The 24,557-nt window shown below is 45.7% G+C and overlaps 1 protein-coding gene across 1 annotated transcript in view; it reads right to left on the bottom strand.

The window, feature by feature from the left end:
* Positions 1-274: 274 nt before the first annotated feature.
* BUB1 (BUB1 mitotic checkpoint serine/threonine kinase) overlaps positions 275-24,557 on the bottom strand; it is a 640,511-nt gene continuing 616,228 nt past the window's right edge. The window contains exons 31-32 of the mRNA XM_069234708.1: positions 16,044-16,150; positions 275-1,267 (exon numbers count right to left, since the gene is read on the bottom strand). Coding sequence (XP_069090809.1) covers positions 1,072-1,267; positions 16,044-16,150 — 303 coding nt within the window. The 3' untranslated portion in view covers positions 275-1,071. The remainder of the gene's footprint in view (positions 1,268-16,043; positions 16,151-24,557) is intronic.

The following is a 24,557-nucleotide window of genomic DNA, read 5'->3' as shown; positions in this document are numbered from 1 at the left end:
TGCCCACCAGCCTTGACTCCAACATGCATACTGATGTCGAGCTAATGGTTAATAAAGCACGCTAGGACTCTAAATGGATCCTTGTTCTCCAGTCAAGGCTTTATACCGGGTGCATCCGAGAATCCTAAGGACTGGGGACACAGATCCATACGCCCCCACCCGCCTGCCCCCCTTTTCAATTCGCTAGCATTACAGACAGTTTTTCAGCTTTTGGGCTACAAATACACTTTTTTCGAAAATGAATTCAACACGTGGAAATAAAAGGGTAGAACAATTCTAGCGAAAAATACTTTATTATACATTGTACACTTTTTAATTTATACAAAATGCTTTACAATTTTACTTGTTTCTTTTATCAAGTATGCTCTGCACATATAAAAAGACATCACTCGCTACTGAAAAGTCTATATCTGAAATGCATAACAAAAGGGACAAAAACAATTTTTTTTTAAAAAAGTGATCCATGTTTAAGTGTGCCAGGTTACATGGGTAAAATCATTTTGTGATCGGATCTGTGGAAGGACAAAAAACGCAGCAAACATTATAATGCTTAAAATGATTCTTCTATGGATTGCAATCTACCTTCCTTGAATGCTGCAGTGCATTGAGTCCTGTAGAAAGAAACGAGTTTTTGGTGAGTTAGTGACAATCACCAATCTAAAGATTCAGCCATCAACCTGTTTCAATAGCAGCATCCACTAGATTCTATGTGTGGTGGTGGACAATTCAAGAAATGTTCAAGTAGATAACAGGAGCCATGCCTCATCCGACTTTGCATTAGGCCCCTTGATGCAGCCTATAAAACACTACTTTGAATGGTAGGATCCTTAAGATGGGTCTGCAACTCTCAAAGCCACTGTAGATTTCTTTAAGATTGAACCGGTTGCTGTCTGATGCAATGTTGAAATCTTGGTTCCTTAACCGACTCAGATGCGGTCCTGTTATTTAGTAAGTTTCAAAAAGTTTAAGTTAATGTCTTCTACAGGAAAACGATACGGATAAACAGGTCTGTATTGTGCATCCAAGCAGATAAGAACATTTCATAGACTGGCAGGGGAAAAACAAATCTGCTCATTTTCTGTAGGGCTTATTTTCCATGAGCAACACCAGTAATCGGCTGCGAAGATACTTTATCTTACTAGCATAAGTCTCTTGAAACAAGGCAACAAGTTTTTGCCGGAGTTCGTTCAAAGGCGATGGACCAAAGCAGTCTGGTATATTCAAGAGGGTGTCAAAGAAGTTCAACCAGATGTCTGTATGAGGAAGCCTGAAGCAAAACAGAAGAAAAATTAGGATAAACTGCTCCAGTTAGCCAACAAGCAAGCATAGCAATAGAAAAAGTCAGAATTATAATATGCTGTGCTGCAGTTTGGGGAAATAAAATTTTACCCAAAACAGGAAAAGGAAAAATTACATATCTATAACTGTAGTTCCCGTGAATATTTCTCTCACCATATGTTACCAAGATTTGTGATTTAGAAAAACAAGTTACTTACCTTTGGTAATGCTGTTTCCAGTAAGGACTATCTACCCATAGACGCCTAACTTTTTTAATACTTACCCAGGCGTCAGACTGGATCCTGAAATCTTTGAGCAGTACCTCTGTACACCACGACGGGGCACTGCTTCGCTCCACAATGACACTGTTCCACTCAGTAACTGACATGCCTAGCCAATATAGACATCACTCGCATCCGCTGTCAGTTGCTTTCAAAGATGTCCGCACCCCCAGGCACAGAGCCAAAGCAGCAAACTGGCTTCATCCAATGAGCAGATTCCCAAACCTGGGATCTGGACAGAGCCCGATTCACAGAACAGGGAGGATGGGTGGGTCAATGAGGAATCTGCCGCTAGTTTCTAATAGAAAGAGCATTACCAAGGATAAATAATTTTCTTGTCACATAGATTTCCAACTGCAGATTCCTAACCTTTTAAATAGATACCAATGCAACACCTATTCTGTGGTGGGTCTGTGAATTGAATTAAAACTAAAAAGTATTGTAGGACTGAGCAGGAGATGCCCCTTCCTCAGTGAACCTGCCTACCCAGACAGTAGTGTTTCATGAACATATGGAGAGACGCCCAACAAACGCCTAGGACAGGAACCCCACATACTAACTGAGGGGTGTCAACCTTGGCTCTGGTGGAATGAAGCCTTAACCCTTTCAGGGGCTGCTTCTTGGCCAGTGCAGAGCAGATTTTGATTTAAAGCATGATTCAGCAAGAGAGGGTTCCTTGTCTGCATGGCTTTGCCTTTCTTTGCTCCAGGAAACCCTACAAAGTGCTGATCATCCACTCAGTGTTTTCCGGTATGAGTAATATAAAAGCTTAGCACTCTTTTTGGGTCTATGTGTCGGAGTCTCCCCTCAAACAATGAGGCGGAACATAGGAAACCAGTAAGGTGATGAGTTGACCAACGTGGAATGGCTTTTGGAAGAAAGGATGCCAGAAACCGCTGATGTTATAGCAATTAGGAATACAGCCTTGAGGGTGAGAAGGCGCAAAGGAGAGGTGGTAAGTGGCTGTGAGGGAGGACCAAGTTAAGATTTCACTGAGTCAGCAAATGCTGGAGTCCTTACAAAAAAATCACAACAGGTGATGTAAATAAATGAGGGCTGGTCTGGCAGGCACAACAAGGCCGAAATAGCCAAAAAAAACTCCCCATAACCATCCCCAAAGCAAAGCCTTGCCAGGCAAGCAAGAGAAATATAACACTAGATAACCTTGTCTGAAGAGGGTCAATGTGATGTGTGACACACCAAACCACAAATTTGATCCAACAGGATATTAAAGATTTTGTTGCGAGGTGCCTAGCTGCTAAGATGACATCAACCACCTCCGGAAGGCCAAAGATGTTTAGCTATAACCTCTCAATCTCAGAGCATGAAGATGAGGATTTGTGGACGCCTGGGTGTATGACACTGCCCTGTTGCTGTAACTGTAGATCCTGCTGGAGGGGGAGCCTGGTCAGAGGACAGGTGACCATTCCCAGATGCTCTGCATATCATACTCTGTGCTCACTCAATACACAGCCATCAGGATAACTTGGGCCTAATCGGTCCTTATCTTGAAAGCTTGTGACAAGATAGGTATCTGCAGGAAAGCATACAAGAGTCCTTAGTACCACCCTATAAGGAACACATCTCCTAGCGAAAGATGACTTGAAAACTCCAAAAACCAGGTTTGCTGACATTGCCTGTTTTCAACTGTGAAGATCGAGCTAAGGTTCTTCCCACAAGTGAACAAGCTTGTGCCTACCACTTGTGATCCAATAGGCGTGGACGGCCGAGTTTGTCCACCCTGGCATTCAAAGATCCTGTCTGAAGGTTCACCTTCAGGAAGATTGCTTGATGGTTCAACCATTTCCGGAGGCTTAGTGCCTCCTTGCACAGGGGCTACCACCCTATTAGGACACTACCTGTTTCAGTACCACATGGTGGTGTTCGTAAGCACCTGCATCAGCCCCCCCCCAGGATGGATGGCAGGAAGGCTCAACACCAAGCAGATGGCTCTTTGCTCCAAAAGGTTGACATGAAGCCGGGACTCTCAAATGTCTGAGCTCCACCTCTCCGAGGTGGCCGCCCCAACCCTGCAGCAATGCATCAGTCACCAGTCAGCTCTGCCTGGGGTACGGAGACGGGTCTGCAACCACTACTGCAGGTCATTTAGATTTTCCTTCAAAATCTGGACATGATCGGACAGATCCCCTTGATATCAGACCCACTGAGGCCTCAAATGACACTAAAAAGCCTGCATATGCTACCTGGTATGCTTGACCAGCAGCATGCACAAGGCCAGCAGTCCCAGCGACCTTATAGTTGACCTCACAGATATCAGGACAGGCTGAAAGATATGGATCATAGCCTGATGTGCTCGACTCTTCTTTCTAGGTAAAAGACGCAAAACTGATCTGTATCCAGAACCGTTAGAAGAAAGGGAGTGTCTGAGAAAGATTAAAGGGGGGGGGGGGTGCTTTTTGTATGTTGATAATGAACCCCAAAGCCCAAGGATGTCAGGAGGTTCGCTGTAAAGATTGGTGATTATTGCCTGAGGCAAGCCAGTCTTCAGCAGCCAGCCGTCGAGGTAGGGGAAGACTGGGATCTCTGACCTCCAAAGAGGTGCTACTACAACTGCCATCATTTTTGTGAACACCAGAGGAGCACCGGTAAGACCAAATGGGAGCACAGCAAACTAAAAATGCTCTTGACCCAAAACAAACCACAGGTGGCACTGCAGTACGAGACTATGGAAATATGCACCTTGCTGGTCCAACGCCACCTTTCAGTCTCCAAGGTCAAGGACAGAAAACACCTGGACAACGGTGAGTATCTTGAATTTTTTTCTTCCAGAGTAGGGCATTGAGAGAGCACAGTTCTCAAATAGGATCAAGGCCATCTTCCTTCTTTGCATCTGGAAGTACTAGGGGTAACAGCCATGACCCACTGCCAATGGAGGCATCCAATCTATAGGTTATTTGGGTAAAGGGTCTTGCACTTCCTGCAGTATGAGGGCCAGATATTCCTCCGGCAGTCGTTATGGGGGATGGTGGAAGGTGCGGCGGAGCAACCAGGAAGGGTAGGGTACACCCTCTGGACAATTTGAAGGACCCACCTGTCTGATGTCATAGCCTGTGAACCTAGAAAAAAGTGGAACACCCACCCAGTGGGAGGCAGGATCAAATTAAACGCATATTAAGAGCATGTTTGGCAGGTGGGTTGCAGAGGGGTAGGGGCCACGGTCTGAGGCACAGAAAGGCTGGCAATCCTGGTGAGGCTGAAGTGGTTGCCTGTGTGGGGTACCTCTGCCAGAACAACAGAAAGGTTGATGCGGCACAGCAGACAAGCCCTAGGAGCAGAGCATGCTTAATCCCCATGAGGGAGGGGTCTAACAAAGGGCATGTTCATAACCAGGTCAGTGTTGGATGTCTTGCTTGGCGATCTTGTAACCGGCGGGAATGGCTGCAGTGATATCTGATGTTGCTGCGGTTAGCCATGTTTCGATGAGAAAAAGGTCTGTTGTGGAGTAATCCAGCAGGTCCCAGATATTTGTGGCGTGTTTGCAGAGCGTGCAGGTGTTGAGAACTGAAATACCAGCAGGTGCTGGTTTGTGGGTGATTGAGGGTGCTGGGTGCTGTTGATGTGGTTGTGGGATCATTGGGTGTGGTGGTGCAGGTGAAGTGTGGTTGGTTGGTCAGGGAAGAATGCAGGCACTGGTGGGTGCGCCAGAGAACAGGAAAAGGTGCATGTCAACAAGCAGGTAAGAAGCAGTGGGGAGGGAGGGGGTACAGATAGGGCAGGAGCAGAGAAAACAGGGCAGGAAAAATAAGACAGTTAAAGAAAAATGGGTGAAAAGCAGGAAAACAAATGCAGAAAGGACAGCAGTCATAAAGACAAGAGTACAGTAATGAAGCAAAGACAAGGCAAAGACTATGGCAGAAAGACAGTCAAAAAATGCGCAAGAGTAATCAAAGACGGGTGAGACAATGGAAAAAAACTGGAAAAAAAAGCAAACAAGATAAAGGCAAAAAACAAGAATACAAACAAAACATTAGCAGAGCAGACAGAGTAAATCATAGAAGCATGTACTGAAATTGATGGTATGCCAAGGTGAAACGGATTAAATGACCGTAGGTGGCGAGGATGTGTAGAAGAAAATAGGCTCCCTGAAAATCCAGGGACAACCACCAACCAACAGCAAGTAGAACCGGGCTCTTTGATGGCATTTTGACCAGTCCTGTTAGATGAAGATATTTAGGAGGCATAGGTCCAGGATGGATAGTCTGTATTTCAAAATCTGTTTGGAGCTGTCCAAACCATCACTGATCAGATCGTAGAAAGGCTTTGTCATGAGCCCAGAAAGTCTGATACCATGGACGTATCAGCCAAGAAAACAAGTGGTACTGGAAATATAGGAAATATAGGATGCTCAATGCAAAAACGCTTGACCATAAAGCTTCTTAGACCCATGGTTTGGCGGAGCCACAGAAAAAGGACAGGGATTTGATTTAGCACAAGGCCTAAAGCACTAAACTCTACTGTGAAAATAAGAATATTGGGTGAGAAGGCACAGGTCTAGAAATTCATGTGATTTGACTGGACTGCTGTGCCCAAGGAGGAATACGGAAAACACCCATCATTGAATGACAGCAAGGGCTTTGAAACTATAAATACTGGACTTTGCTACAGACGTAAGCAATGGCAATTCCAAGGCAACTACTGCTTTTCATAATAAGGTAGTAAATGAGGAGACATCTTCTGAAGAAGGCCATGAAGGGTAAATTATCTTCCCTTCAGATATCAAAATTACTTGCACTCTACAGGCCAGAGTACAGTACAGTCTGCATTCCTAGCAAATAAGAGGTCGTTGCTTCCAAATAATCATCAGTGTGCCCTTAATCTGTATGAGGCAAGCATATTGGAAGAATCTTTCCCAGGTTCTTTCTGGGTGAATCTAACCATTAGGAAGGTGCAGTGATAAGGGTTTGTCATCAATCATTTTTCTTGCCCGTTCCCACAGTATGCTTCAACTTTGAAATTGGAAACAGTGCAGAATTAGAATGAGGGCAGTGCCAATGAACGTGTCATACACAGCACCAAAAGTACAGAGTGAGGATGGTGATTTATTAAGGTGAGCTGCCTCTGTAGTGGCCCAAAGGCATGCACCTTTGGAGGTAGAGAATCTGGTAGTATCTGGCTCAGAACAGTCAGAAATGCTAAACTGGTAGGCACAAGCCCATAAGTATGGAGTGGCTGAAGGGAGAAAAGGGTCCACAAGAAAATGTCCAGCGTTCAGTGGTTATGGGTGATTTAATGCATCCCAGCCAAAATTAGTTTGGCCTCCCATTCCCTGATGTCCTTCAATTGGACAGTGGCAGATTGAGGGTCACGGCCAGATTCAAGGCATCATTTATAACTGTCATGTGGATTGTAAGCAAGTACCTCTTTGTATAGTCACCCCCAAAGTTATGGACTGATGCTGCTTGTTTTTCGACTCAGAATGCACTGAGGCCTGCTAACCAGACCTCAGTGCCTGTGCCCTGACCAATAAAAATGAGTGTTTGATTGGGCTATACCCAACTGCCATAAGCTAACTTACTTATACCTATGGTCACAAGACCACCTTTTGGCCACTTGTGGAGCTGCGTCAACACCACCGAGAATTAGATAACAGAGGGCTGCCACTGTAGAAGATGTAACATACTCCTGGAAGGGGCCCACATGGGGTGTTAGCCCAAAAGGTGGGCTTCAAAGGGGAACAAGCCTTTGAACTTCAAATGGTGAACACACTCGAGAGAGGCTACTTTTTTCTTGGTAGTTAGGTTGGTGTCAGGAACAAAGGGAGAAACATAGGCCAAACCAGTTTTTCCATGGGTGTGTAGCCTTCACGTAGCCACACTGCTACGCTGGCTACCAAACTCCATACACTGAAGCCATCTTAGATTGAGCAGAATAGAGCACTCTGGGATAGTCAGATACCAAAGGAGGTGATCAGTTGGGTGAGATCCCAATAGCGTGAGGGCACTTAATGGGAATAAAAGGGGCAACTCTGGCACCCAGAACTTGTTTGGACTGGAGAAGAAGACAGAGGACTGCCTTGCTGACTTTTGAACCACCAAGGAATAGGGTGTACCGAAGTTAGGACTGTTGCGTCCTTTTCATGGAAGGTGAACCTATTCCTAAGTAGACTTCAGGAGTGAGTTGGCTGACTTACTGTTCACAGCACAGGGTCACAAAAGCTAAGGAAGCCTGCGTGGGCAGTGTGGTGGCCCAGATCACGGAATGCTCACTCTTCATCAGAGTGCAGCCCTGGTGACAAGACCAGACACTCAAAAGTTGCCGGATCCGTGAGAGGCACTGGAGTGCAGTTTGGACACCCAGAAGGAAAGTTATTAGCAAAAGAAGGGAAACAAAAGTTTCATGCCCAGAGACTACTAGTCCAGTGGTGACTGGACTTTATTTGCTGGACCAAAGAGGAATTTGAGGGATATCAACCCCTGTGGCCAAAGCTGCCCCACCAGGATGGTTGATAGAATAGCCTCCCCAGGAAGACCCGTCGACCCCACAGCCTAGCCTCTTTAGCATCCTTGAGCATCTTTAGCATCCTGTAATCCTTGCATCAAGACCACTCCATAGAAGTCAGTGGCAAAGGACCACTGATACAGGACTGAAGAACAAGTGACTTGCCTTCAGTAACGCATTGTCTGGTGGAGACTATATCTAGCTGTAGAATCCTTACTATTTAATTTCCCCAGGCGTCAGACTCAATCTGGAAACTTCTGCTTGAGCAATACCCCTGCAAATGCCGTCAGGTGGTTCTGTTTGGTTCAGTGTGGCGTTGTCAGATGTGACCTCACGGTCACCTATATAGCCGCTACCCAGGCGCATGGACCTCAGTTACTTTTTCACAACTTTCCCGAAGGACAGAGCCATGAAATGAACAATTGTGTGCCAAATCTAAGGCCCAGAAAGGGATCACCCTGACCCTGGCAAATAAGTCGGCAGAGTGGGGAGGCATGAGTAGGTGTAAGGGAATCTGCAGCTAGATATAGTCTCTACTAGATATCGCGTTACCCAAGGTAAGTAACTTGTTCAACTGATAGAGACTTCTAGCTGCAGATTCTTTGCCTTTGAACAGATACCCAAGCTATACTATCCTGGCGGTGGGCTATGGACAAATTTTCTACACTAAAGTCCTGCAGGAACAAGCAGGCAAAATGCCTATCCCTGCAGAACTGACTGTCCAGGCACTGTTTTGCAAATATGTGCTGTGATGCCCACATTGCTGGGTAACAAATATCCAGGACTGGAACAATGTGAGCTAACACCGTGGTCTCAGCTTTTGCTTCTTGGCCAATGCATAGCAGATTTTTATACAGAAAATAACCGAGCATGAAATGGTTTATCTCTGTACTGCCCAACCTACACCACAAAGAGCTGGTTGTCCGCCCAGAACTCTTTTGTGAGGTCAAGGTAGAATAACACTTTTTGGGTCCAGCCGGTTGAGTCACTCCTCCTTCTTAGACGGTTGTAGGGGAGCAAAGAAGGCGGGCAGGGTGTCAGTCTGGCCCAAATGGAATGGGATCACTACCTTTGGTAGGAAAGAGGCACGGGTTTGAAGCACCACTTTATCAGAAAACACTGTCAGATATGAAGGCTTGGATGACAAAGGCTACAGCTCATTCATCCTCTGGGCAAATGTTAGGGCCACAAGAAAGGCTGTTTTGATGGTGAGCAGCCTGAGGGGACAATTGTGAAGTGGCTCAAACGGAGCACACATCAGAAATTAAGAACCCAGTTCAGGTCCCACCTGAGGCATAATGAAGGGCGAAGGTGGAAACATATGTACAAGACCTTTTAGAAACATATTTACAATAGGGGACTTAAATAAAGAGGGTTGGTCAGGAAGCAACAGAAAAGCGGACAGGGCAAACAGATAGCCCTTGAGAGAGCCCAGAGCAGAGCCCTGCTGGCCAAGGCACAGAATGAAAAGAACATCAGAGAGAGAAACAGAAAGGGGATCCATAGACTTCGCTGTACAAATTTTACAAATCTTTGCTAACGGCAGAAGTATACTGTTTTTGTGAAGGAACGCCTGACTCCCAGAATAACATTACAGACTTTGGGAGGAAGATTGAAGGCTGTCAACTGTTGCCACTCAATCTCCACACATGAAGGTGTAGAGTTGACAGTTTCAGGTGGAGAAGCCTCCCCTGTTGGTGTGACAGAAGATCGTTCTGAAGGGAGGATCGATGCTCATTTTCAGAAGATCAGGATAACACTCTCCTTGCCCAGCGTGGGGACACAAGGATGACTTGGGCCAGGTCGTTCTTGACAACTTTGGGAAGTGGTATGGGCGGAAAGGAGTACAGGAGGCCTAAGCTCCACTTGTGACGAAAAGTGCCTCCAAGCGATTTCTGCCTTGAAAACTCCAATTGCTTACATTGTGCGTTTCTTTTTGGAGACAAACAGATCTAACCAAGGCTCTCCCCATTGCTGAAACAGTCCCTGCACCCCCTCTGAATGGAGACACCTCTTGTGATCTGCTAGGCATCGATGGCTGTGTTTGTCCCCCTGGCCTTCAGAGAACCTGCAATTTGCTGAACCACTATGGTAATGCCTGCTCTTCCAGCCATATCCAGAGACTCAGGGCCTCTTGACAGAGGGTCCATGACCCCAGCACGCCCTGCTTACTGCAATACCACATGATGATGGTGGTGTCTGAACACCTGCACAAACTTCCACTTGAAAGAGGGAAGAAATGCTTTCAATGCGAGACGGACTGCTCGAAGCTCCAGAAGGTTGTTGTGGAGTCCGGATTCAATCTGAGGCCAGAGTCCTCTGATCTCCACCTCTACCAGATGGCCGCCCTATTCCAGAAGTGTCACATCGGTCACTACTGTGAGGTCTGGTTGGGCAAGGGAGAGGAGTCTGCCTTTGACCCAATCGCTGTTCATAATCCACCACTGCAGGTCTTTTGCAGTTCGCTCCGAGATCTGGACCACGTCGGAGAGATTCCCCTGATCCTGCGCCCACTGGAACTTCGGTCCCACTGCACAGCCCGCATATGTCATCTGGCATGATTTACCAGCAGGAAGAAATAGGCCATGAGGCCCATCAGCCTTAGAGTCACTCTCACAGAAACCCAGGATAGAGGCCGAAGCATTGGTATCATAACCTGAATATCCTGGATTCGCAGCTCAGGAGGATAAGCCTGAAACTGCACTGTGTCCAGAACAGCCCTGATGAAAGGGAGCATTTGAGAGATGGTCAGGTGTGACTTTGGCGCATTTATAATAAACCCCAGCAAAAGTCTGCCTTAGTCTGGAAGCGAGCCGGCCTTCAACAGCCAGTCGTCGAGGTAGAGGAGGAAGACTGAGATCCCTTTGACCACCGCCAACACCATGGCACTTTTAAGGCAAAGAGAAGCACAGTGAACTGAAAGTGTTGTTGGCCTTCCTTCAACCGCAGGTAACGTCTGTAGGCAGTCAACTCCAATGCTACCATCCAGTCTCCTTGGTCTATGGCAGGCAAGGCTTCAGCCAAAGGGAACATTTTTAACTTAATGAGGTAGAAATTGACGGTCTGTAGTTCTAGAATAGGGCAAAGGCCCATGTTCTTTTTGGGTATCAGTAAGTAGCAGGAATAACAACCACTACCTAATTCTAATATCGGGATCCTTCCAAGCATTCGATGTAACGGACTGCCAGTGGAGGAGATTATGTTGAATTATCCCTGCAGCTGGACAAGTATGCTCCTAAACTAGGAGGGCTTGGAGGGTGCAGCTGCTGGGGGTTGGGTGGTGGACGATTTGTGGCTTCAAGACCCTCTAGGTCTGAAGGCACTGCACCTATGTCCTCACACAGCTTGGGGAGCGTCAGCAAAATGGTGACTACCATAGGGCTGGCGCGGTGGTATGCCCCTTTCATGCCACAGAAGGGGGCGAAAGGCAGACGGTGGACAAGAGGCCCAAAGACTTGGCCGTAGCTCGACAGTCCTTATAGCGCTCCAGCGCAGAGTCAGCTTTCTCACCAAAAAGCGAGTTTCGTCAAAGGGCATATCCATAAGGTTCACCTGGACATCCCCTAAAAAGCCACTTTGTTCTCAGTCAGGCATGGCGATGTACTCTACCAAGCCAGTCAGTCATCTCCAAGCCTCCCCTAATGGTAAACTTTGCAGCATCTCTCCTGTCTTTCACTGCTTGGAAGAGGATGCCCCTGGTCTCCTCCGGGATCTGTGGCAGCACTTGCACAAGTGTATTCCCTAACGTGTGCAAGAAATGGTCCAATAAGCATGAAGTGTTCACCGACCTCAATGTGAGGCTGGTGGAAGGAAACATTTTCCCAAGTTGGTCCAGCCTCTTGGATTCCCTGTCCGGGGGAGCAGAAGGAAACCTGCAGTGGGAAGTTGAAGCTTAGACTACCAGGCTCTCAGGGGTGGAGTGTTGGTTGAGTAAACTAGGGTTGTCCGGTGCAGAGCTGTGGGCAACTGTCTTATTTAGAGGAGCCCCTGTGCTGGATTTGAACCATGTTTCCAGCAGGACTTCGATAAGTGCTTCATTAAAGGGCAAAAGGGATTCAGAAGTGGAAGCCCCAGGCCGATGCACTCATTTCAAGAGGTTAGTCTTAACACTCACTGAGGCAGTTTGAGTATGAGGATCTCCGCTGCCCTACGCACCATGACTGCATATGAAGCTCTCTCCTCCTTCATAGCCACAGTGGGGGGAGAGAGCAAGCCAGGATCTGCAGAGGTGTCATACCAGTCCAAGGATTGTTCTAACTGGTGTTCTAAAGGGTCCAGTAACCCCTTCCATTCGTCTCCCATGCCTGGCTGTTGAAAATAATGCTCAGGCAGCTACTGGTAGCAATGGGTGCCATTGTTGCCGGAATCGCTGTTCCAACTCCTAATCATTGGGATTCAGAACAGCGCTGTAAGTATCGGTCAAAGGAAAGGTTGCGGTGGTACACCCGGTGCCGAACCATATCCATCAGACTCCACTTGAGCTGAGGGCAAAGCCACCGGCCCGGAACTGGTTTGGGCCTCTTTTGACACCATGGGGCCCAAAGCACTCCTGTAGGGTCGGCTCGTTCAAATACACAGTGCATGGCCTCTTAGAACTCTTATTTGAGAAGTGGTTGCTCTGGCTCCCGGAATCAGAGAGAGATGTGGAGTCGGATCTGTCATCGATTCAGGGGAACCGTGCCTGGAACACCGATGTTCCAAACTTGTTGAGTCAGCCGAGGTGCAGTTTGTTTAGACAACAACAACTACTTTTCATGAGGACCTCAAGTGGAAGGAAGAGGACTTGGGGTTCCTGGAGTGGTGGTCCCGCAATCTTCTCCTCGACTGGTACTGTGAAGTTAGATGGCGTCGACTGCCGGGCTGCAAGCACCTTTAGGGACTGCTCAGTTAAAGACATCTGCGCCATGACCTGGCATTCCGAGCATGACTTTGAACCTTGGTCGCACTCGGGACACCATAGGCAGGCAAGGTGAGGGTCCATAACTGACATGACAGTGACAGGTGCCACACGGCTTTTCCTACCTTTCTGGATAACATCCTCGGCACACTTCCAAAAATACACGGTAAAATGTAGAAAAAAGCTTGTAAAAAAAAAAAAAAAAAAGATGATAGCGGGTAGCTCTCTGAATATGCACTAACTGATGTGGAAAGAAAAGAACTGATGCCCACACACCTGGGTGGCGCCTATATATGAGAACCACAACGTCACATGCGACGCCACGTGAAACCAAACAGAGCCTCCCACCTGTGCTCACAGGGGTACTGCTCAGGCAAAAGCTTCCGGATCCAGTCAGTCGCCTGGGGAAATTCAAAGGTAAGGAATATGCAGCTAGACCGTCCAAAGTACTTCCAAGTAACCACATTCATCCTTGATGTATCTTTTTGTTGAAAAGTGTCTGTAGGAAAGTAGCATCTTCCGGTCATAATTACCCCCACTTACTGCCTAGTATCAGTGTGTTTAGACTGTAGAACACTGGGATCCTGCTAAGCAGGACCCCAGTGTCAGTGCTCTCTCCCCTGAATTTAGTTGTAAGGTGTTACACCCCCACAATTGGCATACTTGTTCACCCATGTAAGTCCCCAATATAATACACGGTTCTAAGAGTGAATGCACCCCCTGTATGAGCAGAGGCACCCTTACAAACCCCAGACTAAATTCCCAGGGCTTTGTGAGTGCGGGGAAGCCATCTTAACGTATGTAGTGGACACTGGTCAACACGAATGGTCCAACTACACAATGGCTTCACCGAACATAGGCATGTTTGGTATAAGATGTTGGAATCATGCAACTACTCAGGATTCCCCCATGTCTGCCTGTACAGCCTTGTAGGGTCTGCATGCCACCCTGTGCTGCTGCCGACCCCAGACACTATTCTGTCCTCCTGCTGCCGAGCCCAACTCTGGCAGGGGAACTCGAAGATCTCTTGGAGGAAGAGGCAACAAGCCATGGAAAGAGCAACAGTCGCAGTGCAGAGGTTCCACTCTAGTGGCTGTATTAAGGGTCCAATGTCTCTCACGTTGGTCAGAAGACAAGTTGGACCCGGAGAGGACCACAGAACTACCACTTGTGAGCAGAGCCTTTTCGTAGTCTGTGGGACAGCAGGATCCACCAACCGGTTGTTGTCTTCTTGAGATGCATACAAATGGTTGGAAGTGACTCCAAGGGAGATTTCTTCTAGCTTCTTGGATGCAGATAGAGTCCTTGTGACCCTGGAAGATACACAGCCACAGATATTGCAGAAATGTTGCAGGAGCTGGAGAAATAATGTTGCAGAGGGAGCCCTTCCAAATGGATACAGTCTTGTTTCAGTTCCAAAAGCAGACCAGGAGCGGTTCTGGAGGCCAGGAGCAGAAGATATCTGCCACAGAGTTCCCAGTCTTTCTCGACAAATAGGAGGACCCACCCTTGGGGGAGCCTTTAAGTAATCCTAAAAGGGGGTTGCTCACTCTCTGCAGTGATCTGCCTATCAGAGTGGGCCAGGGATGTCACCTACCTCACCTAACCAGTCAGATGCTCCCTTGTTTTCAAGATGGCAGAATCAACCGTCCACCTGCCAGAGCTCTCTGTGCCTACCTAGGAAAGGAGCTGGACAGGGGGGTGGTCACTCCCTCTTCTTTGTGTTGTTTTGTGCCAGAGTGAGAACTGGGGGTTTCTGAACTGGTGCAAACTGGATTATGCAAGGAGGGCACCAATTTGCCCTTCAAAGCAGTCTGGTGGAGCTCAGAGGCCACACGAGCCCAACCCACAGACACCCATTTCAAAGGGAGATGTGGTCACATCTCTTCCTTGCAGGAACTCCTTTGTTTTGTCTTCCCCTGCCAGAGTGAAGCTCAGCAGCAGGACGTCACAACAGGGTCTGGGGTCGGCAGCAGCACTGGCTGGTATGCAGACCCTACAAAGCAATACAGGCAGATAAGGGGAGATCCATTAGGGAACTACAAGAGTACATGGGATCATGCAACTAACACTGGAATCTGTGTAGTCAAATGATTCCAACATTTGATACCAAACATGCCTAGGTTTGGTGAAGCCATTATGTAGTTGGACAACTTGGGTTGACCAGTGCCCAACACATACCTTGGGATGCCTTCACCACACTTACAGAGCCCAGAAAATGGTGCCTGGAGTTTGTAGGGGTACCGCTGCTCACGCAGGGGTGCCCTCACACTGGGAACCATGCACCCTGCCCTTGGGCTGGAGGGCCGACCTTAGGGGTGACTTAGGAGTCAGAGAGCAGTGACCATGATATAAGGCAAATGTTAAATATGGAGTGAAAGTTGCATGCACCATTTCATACAGGCTGCAATGGCAGCCCTGTAGTCACAGTTTGCATGGGGCCCCCTTGGATGGCACAATACATGCTGCATCTTATGGGAGACCCCTAGTTTACTAATGCCTTGGGTACCTAAGTACCATATACTAGGGACTAATATGGGTGAGCCAGTATGCCAATTGTGGGTTGTAAAAGTTACTTACTATCTAAATTAAGGGGAGAGAGCACTGACACTGGGGTCCTGGTTAGCAGGATCCCAGTGAACTACAGTCTAAACATAGTGACACCAGGCAAAAAGGGAAAGTAACTATTCCAGAAAGGTTCTACTTTCCTACACATGGGTACTGAAGAGGGCTCCTCATAGCTGCAGCAACTTGTGTCACTCTGGGGGACCCAGCACCAGCCTTATACAGACTTCCACTGCAGGCTGCGTGACAAGGTGCTCCTAAAATTGAAAACATGACCTGGCACACAGCACACAAGGGTAATTTAATCTGCCAGTGTTGGCAGATGAGGCAGCGAGGCACAGGGGACAGCCACTGGTCACAGACTGCACAAGGCAGGAGCAAAGCTGAAGCCAGGATTATACCTTAAGCCTCGGCAGCATCGGCCACTTAGCCACTAGGACACTCCTTGTCTTTGGAGGAAGAAATAATTCCATATCCGCATAACTATACAAGCACAGTAGCATTAGGAATTTCAAACAAAGCACCATATACATAATTTTATGATTTACAGTTAAAATACTCACCTTTTAAAGCTACCTTCAGGTTTCCAAACTCCGTTCTCATTTTTCACTTTCATGTAGTTACCAAACAGCATGCAGTATACAGTGCCAGCAATGCCGAAGTAATCCGTCTGAACAATAAAATTAACAAAAGTTACTCTACATTGTTCATAGTGCGTGCAAATCTACAAATCCCCTCAGATTACCAATTCACAGGTAAGTCAAACGCTCCGTGTACATTGTCAGATAATAAAACATAAGCCCAGAGTGGCTTCCAATTGACACTGAAAAGCGCTCGTAAACCTGGTCAGTGAACTTCAATGTTTGAACACTTAACACTGGATTCTAAGAGGAATAAGTGGACCCCAGTCTAAACAGCAAAAGGAGACGATTGCTCTATGAAAACATTTTAACATGTGTTCATGTCTCTATTATCCATATTTCTACGTAATGTCCAGAAGCTGGCCATCCAAAATGTGGGAGATGGAGAGCAAGCCCTACTCAGGCTACTAAGAGACTAATGAAATGAGCTCCTGTTATAGCGCAATAAAAATGAAAGTCCTGCAGCCATGCCTACCTGCCAGCCTGTTTTCTTTGGCAAAGTAACTTTGAGGTTGCAAATTCAAAACATGAGTAGTTTCTTCCACTAAGTAATACTTACCTTTAACAACTGTCCCCCAAGGCTTGTTTCTTTCATAAATTTACAAACTTGAATCTTTCACCGCTCTCAAGAGGCAAGCAGAATTAGGCATTGCAGCTGCTGCTAGAATTGTACCAAGCATTTTCAATGCAACAGGTCTCGCGTTTACTCGAGTTAAAGCTACTAGCGTTGTAAACTTCTAAACGAACTTTTCTTGCCATACAAACTGAATAGTAAGACAGTTTCACATAAGCGAGCCGACGGCCGCAATGAGCGCAAAGCAAACACACAAAAAGAAACAGAAGTTCGCTCGCAGTGAAACGTACTGGCAAAAGTGCAATTATAAATGTAACTGGGTAGACGTCATGCAAAGCCCTCGACTGCTGCCCAGCGAGATCGCGCTGCCTTCACGCAAGTACAAAATGTACACCCCGTGGAAAAAGGGCTCCCCCCCATGAACTCTAAACCGACTTTTTTTCCTGAAGCTTTATTGGAAATGTAGGTTCGCCACACCACAGAACAGTCGATTATTTTCAAGGCTTTCTTTGAAGTTACTTGTCATAATTTGAGTTCTGAGTTGCTCATTACCAGGACTCGCCGTCCTGTGATAGTCTATGCTGTATTAAAAATCTGTACATCCCCTATAGATTCATCAAGCTTCTGAGGGCAGGCCTCACATTCCTGTAACGTGAGGGGGGAAGAGCAGTGTCATTCCCTGAAGCCCAGCCCAAAAACAAAGATAGCCAAATTACTTTTTCGGATACAAATACACTGCAATGCACACACAGTTGTATGAAGGTAAATAAAAAGTTCACATGTAATTAAACACGGAGGGGTGGGGCGTGCAAAAGAACGGAAATGTCAAATTTACACGGGGGGGGGGGGGGAAAAAAAAAAAAAAAAGGAGTACGGAGCCCGAACATGAAAGTACGCTGCTCGAGGGGGGCAGAGGTTGCTACACTAAGTGATAAACATGCCCTGTGAATGACTCTTCCCAGAATCGCCTACAAAAGGAGGAGCAGGAGTGCCACCATTGCTGGCACAAGGCATTAAAGGCGGTGTTCTGGCGCCAATAAAGGGATTACGAGTCTGCCCTCTGCAGCACTTGGCCAGGATGTACAGGACACTTTCGCTGGAGTAAATGACCTCCCACGAGAAGGCAGGTCTGACTTAACAAGTGCTGGGAATTGTACCAGAGGTCACCTCAGCTCAGCTTACCAGCCCAGGTGCCAGTGGGCCGCAGCTAACTGACCACACGGACCGAACTGATGAGCCCAGTGTCAATTCAGAAACACGGAACTGAAGCTGGGATGTGACTGACCCCCAGACACACTTAAAACCACAGAACTCCCCGACATTCACCCTCGAGGCAGTAATGGCGGAGTATTTTACGTAACAAGTGTGACCAGTGGCGGTGCCATGAGCAGTGCGAGGGCTGCCTAGGTTAGCTTCCACACGGGGTGTACGAGACAATACATTTCTGGGGGGGGGGGGGGAACAGCGACAGCCTTGGGGACTTCTCAATCCTCCTATACAAATCGCCCATTGTTTGCGTAATGCAGGCTCCGATAAATGTACACAATCATATAGTTTGGACGTAAAATAGGGAGAAAAGAAGGCATGTTGTTAGTTTGAAAGTATGTTTTATTGTTATTTACATCCACAAAGTATTTAGACCAAATGTGGAAAAACATGTTGATTGACCTTGCATCTTCAAGTACCAACCAAATAAAGGTAGGAGGGAGAAAACCAAGAACATACCTTTTGTGCTCCGTACCGATCTTGCCTCTCACCTCATGCAAATTGAAACTGCACTAAAGATATCAAAAGCGATCAGGCACAATAATTGTAAACTCTGCTCTGAAACCATAATACTTCTGCTCCTCTGTGCGATCTTAGGCATGTCAGCTCCACATCAGTCAAAACTGGGAGCATTTACACTGAAGAAGCTCTTGGTGTTACAGACTATTTAATACATGGGATTCTGTGATCTCTGTATAAACAGCAGTCATTAATTTCTATATGATCGGCTACTTCTGATGCATCAAGCCACCCTCGACTATTATAAGGTTATGACACTCCAGTTTTGACTTGCCTTCTGCCAGAGGCAGCAGCCAAGGTGAAAGTCAGGTCAAGACATGGAACATAATTAAAGTAGCTGTTTAAAGCAACAAAAGGAACGTTTCTTTTCTTTCTTCTGTTTTATTTTAATAGCTCAAAATTACAGAAGCTACACACTAAGGCAGTGATTCCCAACCTTTTGACTCCTGAGGACCTCCACTGAATCACTACTGGAAGCCAGGGAACCCCAAGCAATTGGTATAATTTAAATTTCAAACATTAAAAGAGTAATTCGCAAAACCTACACAAGCAAGTTCACACCAAACAAATATTCGAAATACTAAAGACCTAATTATTTTATATTGAAAAAATATCCAACAATTGAAAAATGTTAATGGGAAGGTTGGCGCTGCATCTCAGGTGAATAAAGTTTCCACGTTTGTTCTTATTTAGGAAAGCTGAATCATCAGGTCAGATTCTACATTTCCCAAGTGATTTCTGTTTTTAGTTTTTTTAGGTACGTAAGATCTGAAAAGGCTTTTTCACACAAATATGTGGTGGGAAAAGGAAGTAAACCATAAGGGCCTCACATCTCTCCATAGCCTCCCTGTCATGTATAATTCATTTGTTTAATAGCACCTCTCATACCAGTGTAAGGTGTTCGAGCACATACAATACTATCTTTGCATGATACACATTCTTTGCAGCAGGCATATTAACCATCTGCGCTACCTTAGATGAGTCAAAACTACCACTAGACAAAACCCTTACCTCTCTTCCACAGGTACATTAATCACCAGAGTTATCCTGATTAGAGTGGTGCAGAGAACAGCGGTGTAGAGTTCAGTGGCAAAGTGTGCCCTGTTGCAGAGTAGAGTGTCTTAAAGGGCAGTGGTGTACAGTAGAGTGGCACAGAGTGCATTGGAGTAGAGTGCAGTCGCACAGAGTGGCATAGAGTACAGTGATGCAGAGTAGAATAGAGTGGCGTAATGTGCAGTGTTACAGTGCAAAGGGGGTAAGAATGCAGTGGTGCAGAGTGATGTAGAAAGCAGTGGTGTGAAGTACAGCGGTGCAGAGTGGAATAGAGTGGCGTAGAGTAGAGTAGAGTGCTGCAGTAAAGAACAGTGGTGTGTAGTAGAGTGGTGTAGTGAGCATTGACATAGTCTACAGTGGTGCAGAGTAGATTGGAGTGGCCTAGACTAGAGTGGGGTAGAGTGCACTGGCATAGAGTATAGTGGCATAGAGCAGAGAGCTGCAGAATGGAGTGGTGCAGAGTGTACTGCAGTGGCATGGAGTGATCCAAAGTACAGTGGCGAGACATAAGGTGAAGTATGCATAGTGTGGTAGCACACTGCATTACAGGCAACACATCTTCAACTGAAATGACCATTACTTTTGCAAGGACATACAGTTTTACTGATAAAAACATACAGCACACAAATGGTAATGTGTGGAAATGTCATTACCTAGTGTATTGATTTGTTTAGATCATCTTAAAATATTTGTTTTCACTACACTTATATTCTGAAGTATCTGCAAATTTCATTCACAAACATTTGAAGTTTGTTGTGTGGTGGATAACAATAGCATCCTAAAGCCTTCCTCCACCACACACCCAGTAGCTAGCATGATTGTCATATAACTTCTCTCACTATGAAGTCCGAGAAAGAAAGATAAACGTCAAGCTCCATGGGAAGACAGAGCTTGTAATCTGATCTTGGTCTTTGAATACACAGCAAGTGAGACAAGATAAGAACAATATTTAAAGGCCTGTTTACAGACATCGAACACTGGTGGAAGGATACAGTATACAAGAGATGCTCTACTGGAGGGACAAACTCAAGCAGGACAACTTAAATCAAATACAGCTAGCAAAGAGAAACCAAGCAAATTAAGTTCCAAGGGAAAAACCCTAACCCCACTAGTCCTATCCACAGAGCAGGGAGGCATGGGTAGGTGTAAGTAATCTGCAGCTAGATAGAGTCTCTGCCAAAAAATAAGTGCCAAAGGTTAAGTAACTTGTTCATTTGGTCTAAATTTAGACCAAATGTCTAATTTTACGATTTTTGTGAATTCACAAAGGGCATTTACAATTAGTATTTTTACGTCTGCACTTGGGGAGGATCTCCGTTATCTGTAAATGCTAGAAAGAGATAACCTTCTAGGACCTAAATTGTTTAGTGTGAAAAGATAAAATCTCACCTTCCCTGTTTCAGTGAATGGAGTGATCCTTGGAAACTACAAATACTCAGGACACAAGTCCTTAAAAATAAAAAAATAAAAAAAAGAAGGGGGGTGCGGTGAAACTAAGTTAGGCAGTATGCAAGTGACATCACAATGTAAGACATCATAGTGTGTAAGATAGCACTTGGCATCACAATCGGTGATCTCAAAGAAGGTGGCATCAGATCTTAACACCACAAGACATATGTTTATCAGGTCTATCATGAGTAGGTTTGAGCGCTTTACTATATTTAACAAATTAGATTTTGCTTTAGAGTTGTGCCAAAAAAGTTAGGCAACCTTGACACAAAATCTGGGCCTCAATTTATAAATTTATTTTTTAGAGGCTGTGCCAGCAAGAAATTGGCATAAGGGAGAAATGTGTCAGTGAATCAGTTCTACTTAACTGGTGCAAATTCTGCATTTTAAAATATTTTGTGGGGGTTAAGGCATCTACTGAAGAGATGTTTGTGTGCCCAGTATATCTCAGGGAATAATAATATTGTGCATGATGTAAAACGCTTGGACACCCTGAATTGGATTAAGTAGCACTATAAGAGAAATAAAACAAAATAATGGTATTTAAATTATTTGTGTAAATACTGGGTCAGACCAACAAATCTGACCTTCTTACAGTGCATACCTATCTCTCATATGCAGGGACTTAAAGTGAAAACCATGTCTGTTAGATACCTGTGAAGTAATAGCAAGCTGTGTGCTTTTGTTTCGTAAATAGCACACAAGTGTGAGGCTCCAGACAGCTTCCAGCTATAATAATCAAAGAAATGTAGTTCGTCCGAACAACGGAAAAACGTGCGGTGTAACTAAACTGTACTTGGCCGTTGCTCCTCAGCCAAGTAAAGGAGTTACGTATAGGCTGCCAAACCACTTAGAAATCAGCACAACAAGAGCAACACTGCCTTCAACCTATTGGAAGTGGCAGGCAGGACAAAAATGCCTATATTCCTAACAACAGGTCTTCCAGACAGCACATGCACGCTGTCGAGGCTCGACCTAAAAAATACGGCCTGCACACCAGGCTGTACCTAAATGCAGGGTTGCGGATGTCCATGTCTCTATTCTCCCATCTTTCTTGCTTACATCTAGTTTGCAAAGCTTTCTTTCGAGTCCTCAATGATGGTTCTAGAAGTGCTCGAGTTTGGACTAGTGATGAAGTGATGAAGGTTTTTACTTGACAGTGAACAAGAGTATGACACATGAGATCATCGATTTTGAGATGGAGGAGCTGGCTGTCCATCCTGAAGAGGTCTATGAGAGGATCACTAATGGAGAGCCTTCAAAGATCTTGTGGCTGTCTACAAGTATTTAGCAAATAAATCAGTCACAGTTGCAGAGATGTTATATCTATGGGCTTTCTCAGGTTTCAAAGGCTATATGTGTGAAGGACATTCTTCCTTTTAGTGCTAATCCAGAAGACACATTAGAGTGCAAAAAGCTAAATTCAGTGTCTGTTTTTTGGGGGGGGGGCCTTAAATGGCATGGTGGAGGGTGTTTTTTACTGAATCCTCCCCTGAATGAGGAACATCTTGAGAAGTGCCTCGTTAAGGGCCAATACAAGCCACATCTCTGAAGCCAAGAGTATTTAATCCATAGGTCTGATTAAGCTTGCAGTCCTCGACAGAGTAATAAGGATTGTGGGAAGCTGGCTCTCTATATTGTGCACTAAAATGAAGTACACTGTGCAGACAGTCCAGTGGATCCACGATTGGTATCGCAGAGGCAAAAGTAGACAGAACTGATGATCTATTTTGTGCTATTGTGGCGAGCAGTTAGGCTCATCAGAGGGTAGGGATAAGCATTTGTTGTACTCACAGAGGAAAATAAATGAAACACTCAATGAAAAAAACTGAGATAAAATTTGAAAAATAACAATTCTTTTTATATGTTTCAAACCCAAGAACTCTGTAATCGGGTAAGTAGACGTTCATGCATAAATAATTGGCAGTTTAAAAAACAGTGCTATTTTCAGCTTCCTCCAAATGTCATGGAGGGAAAACAATGTTCAGCAAACACAGGGTTAACAATGACTCAGGAAGCCAATCTCTGGGAGTTAAGGTAAGTACTGGGCACTGATCAGAACTACATATTCAGGTCACACCAGGCAGCACAGAGGCAGCCGGATGGAGAGGTGCAGTAAGGAGACAGGTGCCCAAAGGTTTCCTATGGGAGTTTGGTCCTCGTGAATCTGAACAACGCCACCCGATAACGCACGCAAGGGTACTACTCAGCAAAAGTTCCGGATTCCAAGCTGACTCATGGAAATGCTAAAATGTAAAGAAGCTACAACTAGAAGTCTCCATCAGATAACTGCACAGTTTTGGGGAAAAAGATCTGGCACTGGGGACATGGCTAGCAGGGACCCAGGGCACTAACAGTCAAAGCCCCATCAGAAACCAGACAAAAAGGTGGGGGCTAGCCATGTCAAAAAGGGTGCATTCCTACGTGGGTGCAGACAGACATTTTGGACAAAGTCTGACTAACTTTCCCTAAGATCGCAAATGACACACGGCATGAAAATATATTTTATCTTTCACTAAGTCAGCCTTGAGCTAAAAGATCAATCAATATTCCCTGCGCCAAATGTCCCAAAACAATGGCTCAAGAGATAGCAGGCTGCAAAATTGTGTGCTGATGTTTCAATGGAAATTTCGTAAGATATACATTCAGAGTAAACATTTGTGAGGATTAAAAGCGAGGAAATGGGGTGTATTATATGGTGTGGTTGTGTAGTATCACCATGCAATATCACTTACCAACCCATTAGGACCTTTAGGTTTTGTCTGTCAAGCCATCAGCTCATCCCAAGGTAGCTGTGGCACTGAGCAGCAAGGCTTACAAATAGGAATAAGTGTAAAGCATTTAAACAGCACCAAAACAAATGAAGAAATCAATAGCACTCGAGAAATTCAACACGCATTTATAAAAATAGACTTTTTATAAGAATTTAGACACTAGAATGTAAAAGATCCACCATAGGGTTCCAGAGGTACAAGTTACTTACCTTCGGTAACGAAATATCTAGTAGAGACATATTTTAGTTGCAGATTCCTTACCTTAGGATTTTCCCCCAGGGGTCAGACTGGATCCGGAGATTTTTTTCTTCGAGCAATACCCTTGCGCGTCGGTAGGTGGCATCGGTCGACTCCGTGGGCGTTGGCATCGTAGTCTCCGTGATGACGACGGGAGTAGTACATATATACCTCCTGAGCGCAGTGACATCAGTTTCTTTTAACTACTTTCCACGCCAAAGCACAGAGCCGCTAAGAACACTGAAATTGGTGCGCCAGAGTTAAGGACCTGAAGGGAGAATCCCTGTCCCTAGAAATCAGTTTGCAAGTGGGGAGGATGGGTGGGTCAGTAAGGAATCTGCAGCTAGAATATGTCTCTACCAGATATTTCATCACCAACGGCAAGTAACTTGTACATCTGATAGAGACTTCTAGTTGCAGATTCCTTACCTTAGAACAGATACCCAAGCAATGCCATCCTCGGAGGTGGGCTGCGAACCAAGATCATACTAGAAAGTCTTGCAAGACCGAACAACCAAAGTAGCTGTCCCGATGGACCTGACTGTCCAGGCAGTAATGTTTAAC

The sequence above is a fragment of the Pleurodeles waltl genome, chromosome 5, assembly GCF_031143425.1.
Source record: "Pleurodeles waltl isolate 20211129_DDA chromosome 5, aPleWal1.hap1.20221129, whole genome shotgun sequence".
NCBI lineage: Eukaryota > Metazoa > Chordata > Amphibia > Caudata > Salamandridae > Pleurodeles > Pleurodeles waltl.
The sequence above is the reverse complement of the archived record's forward strand: the minus strand, read 5'-3'. Positions and strand labels throughout refer to the sequence as shown.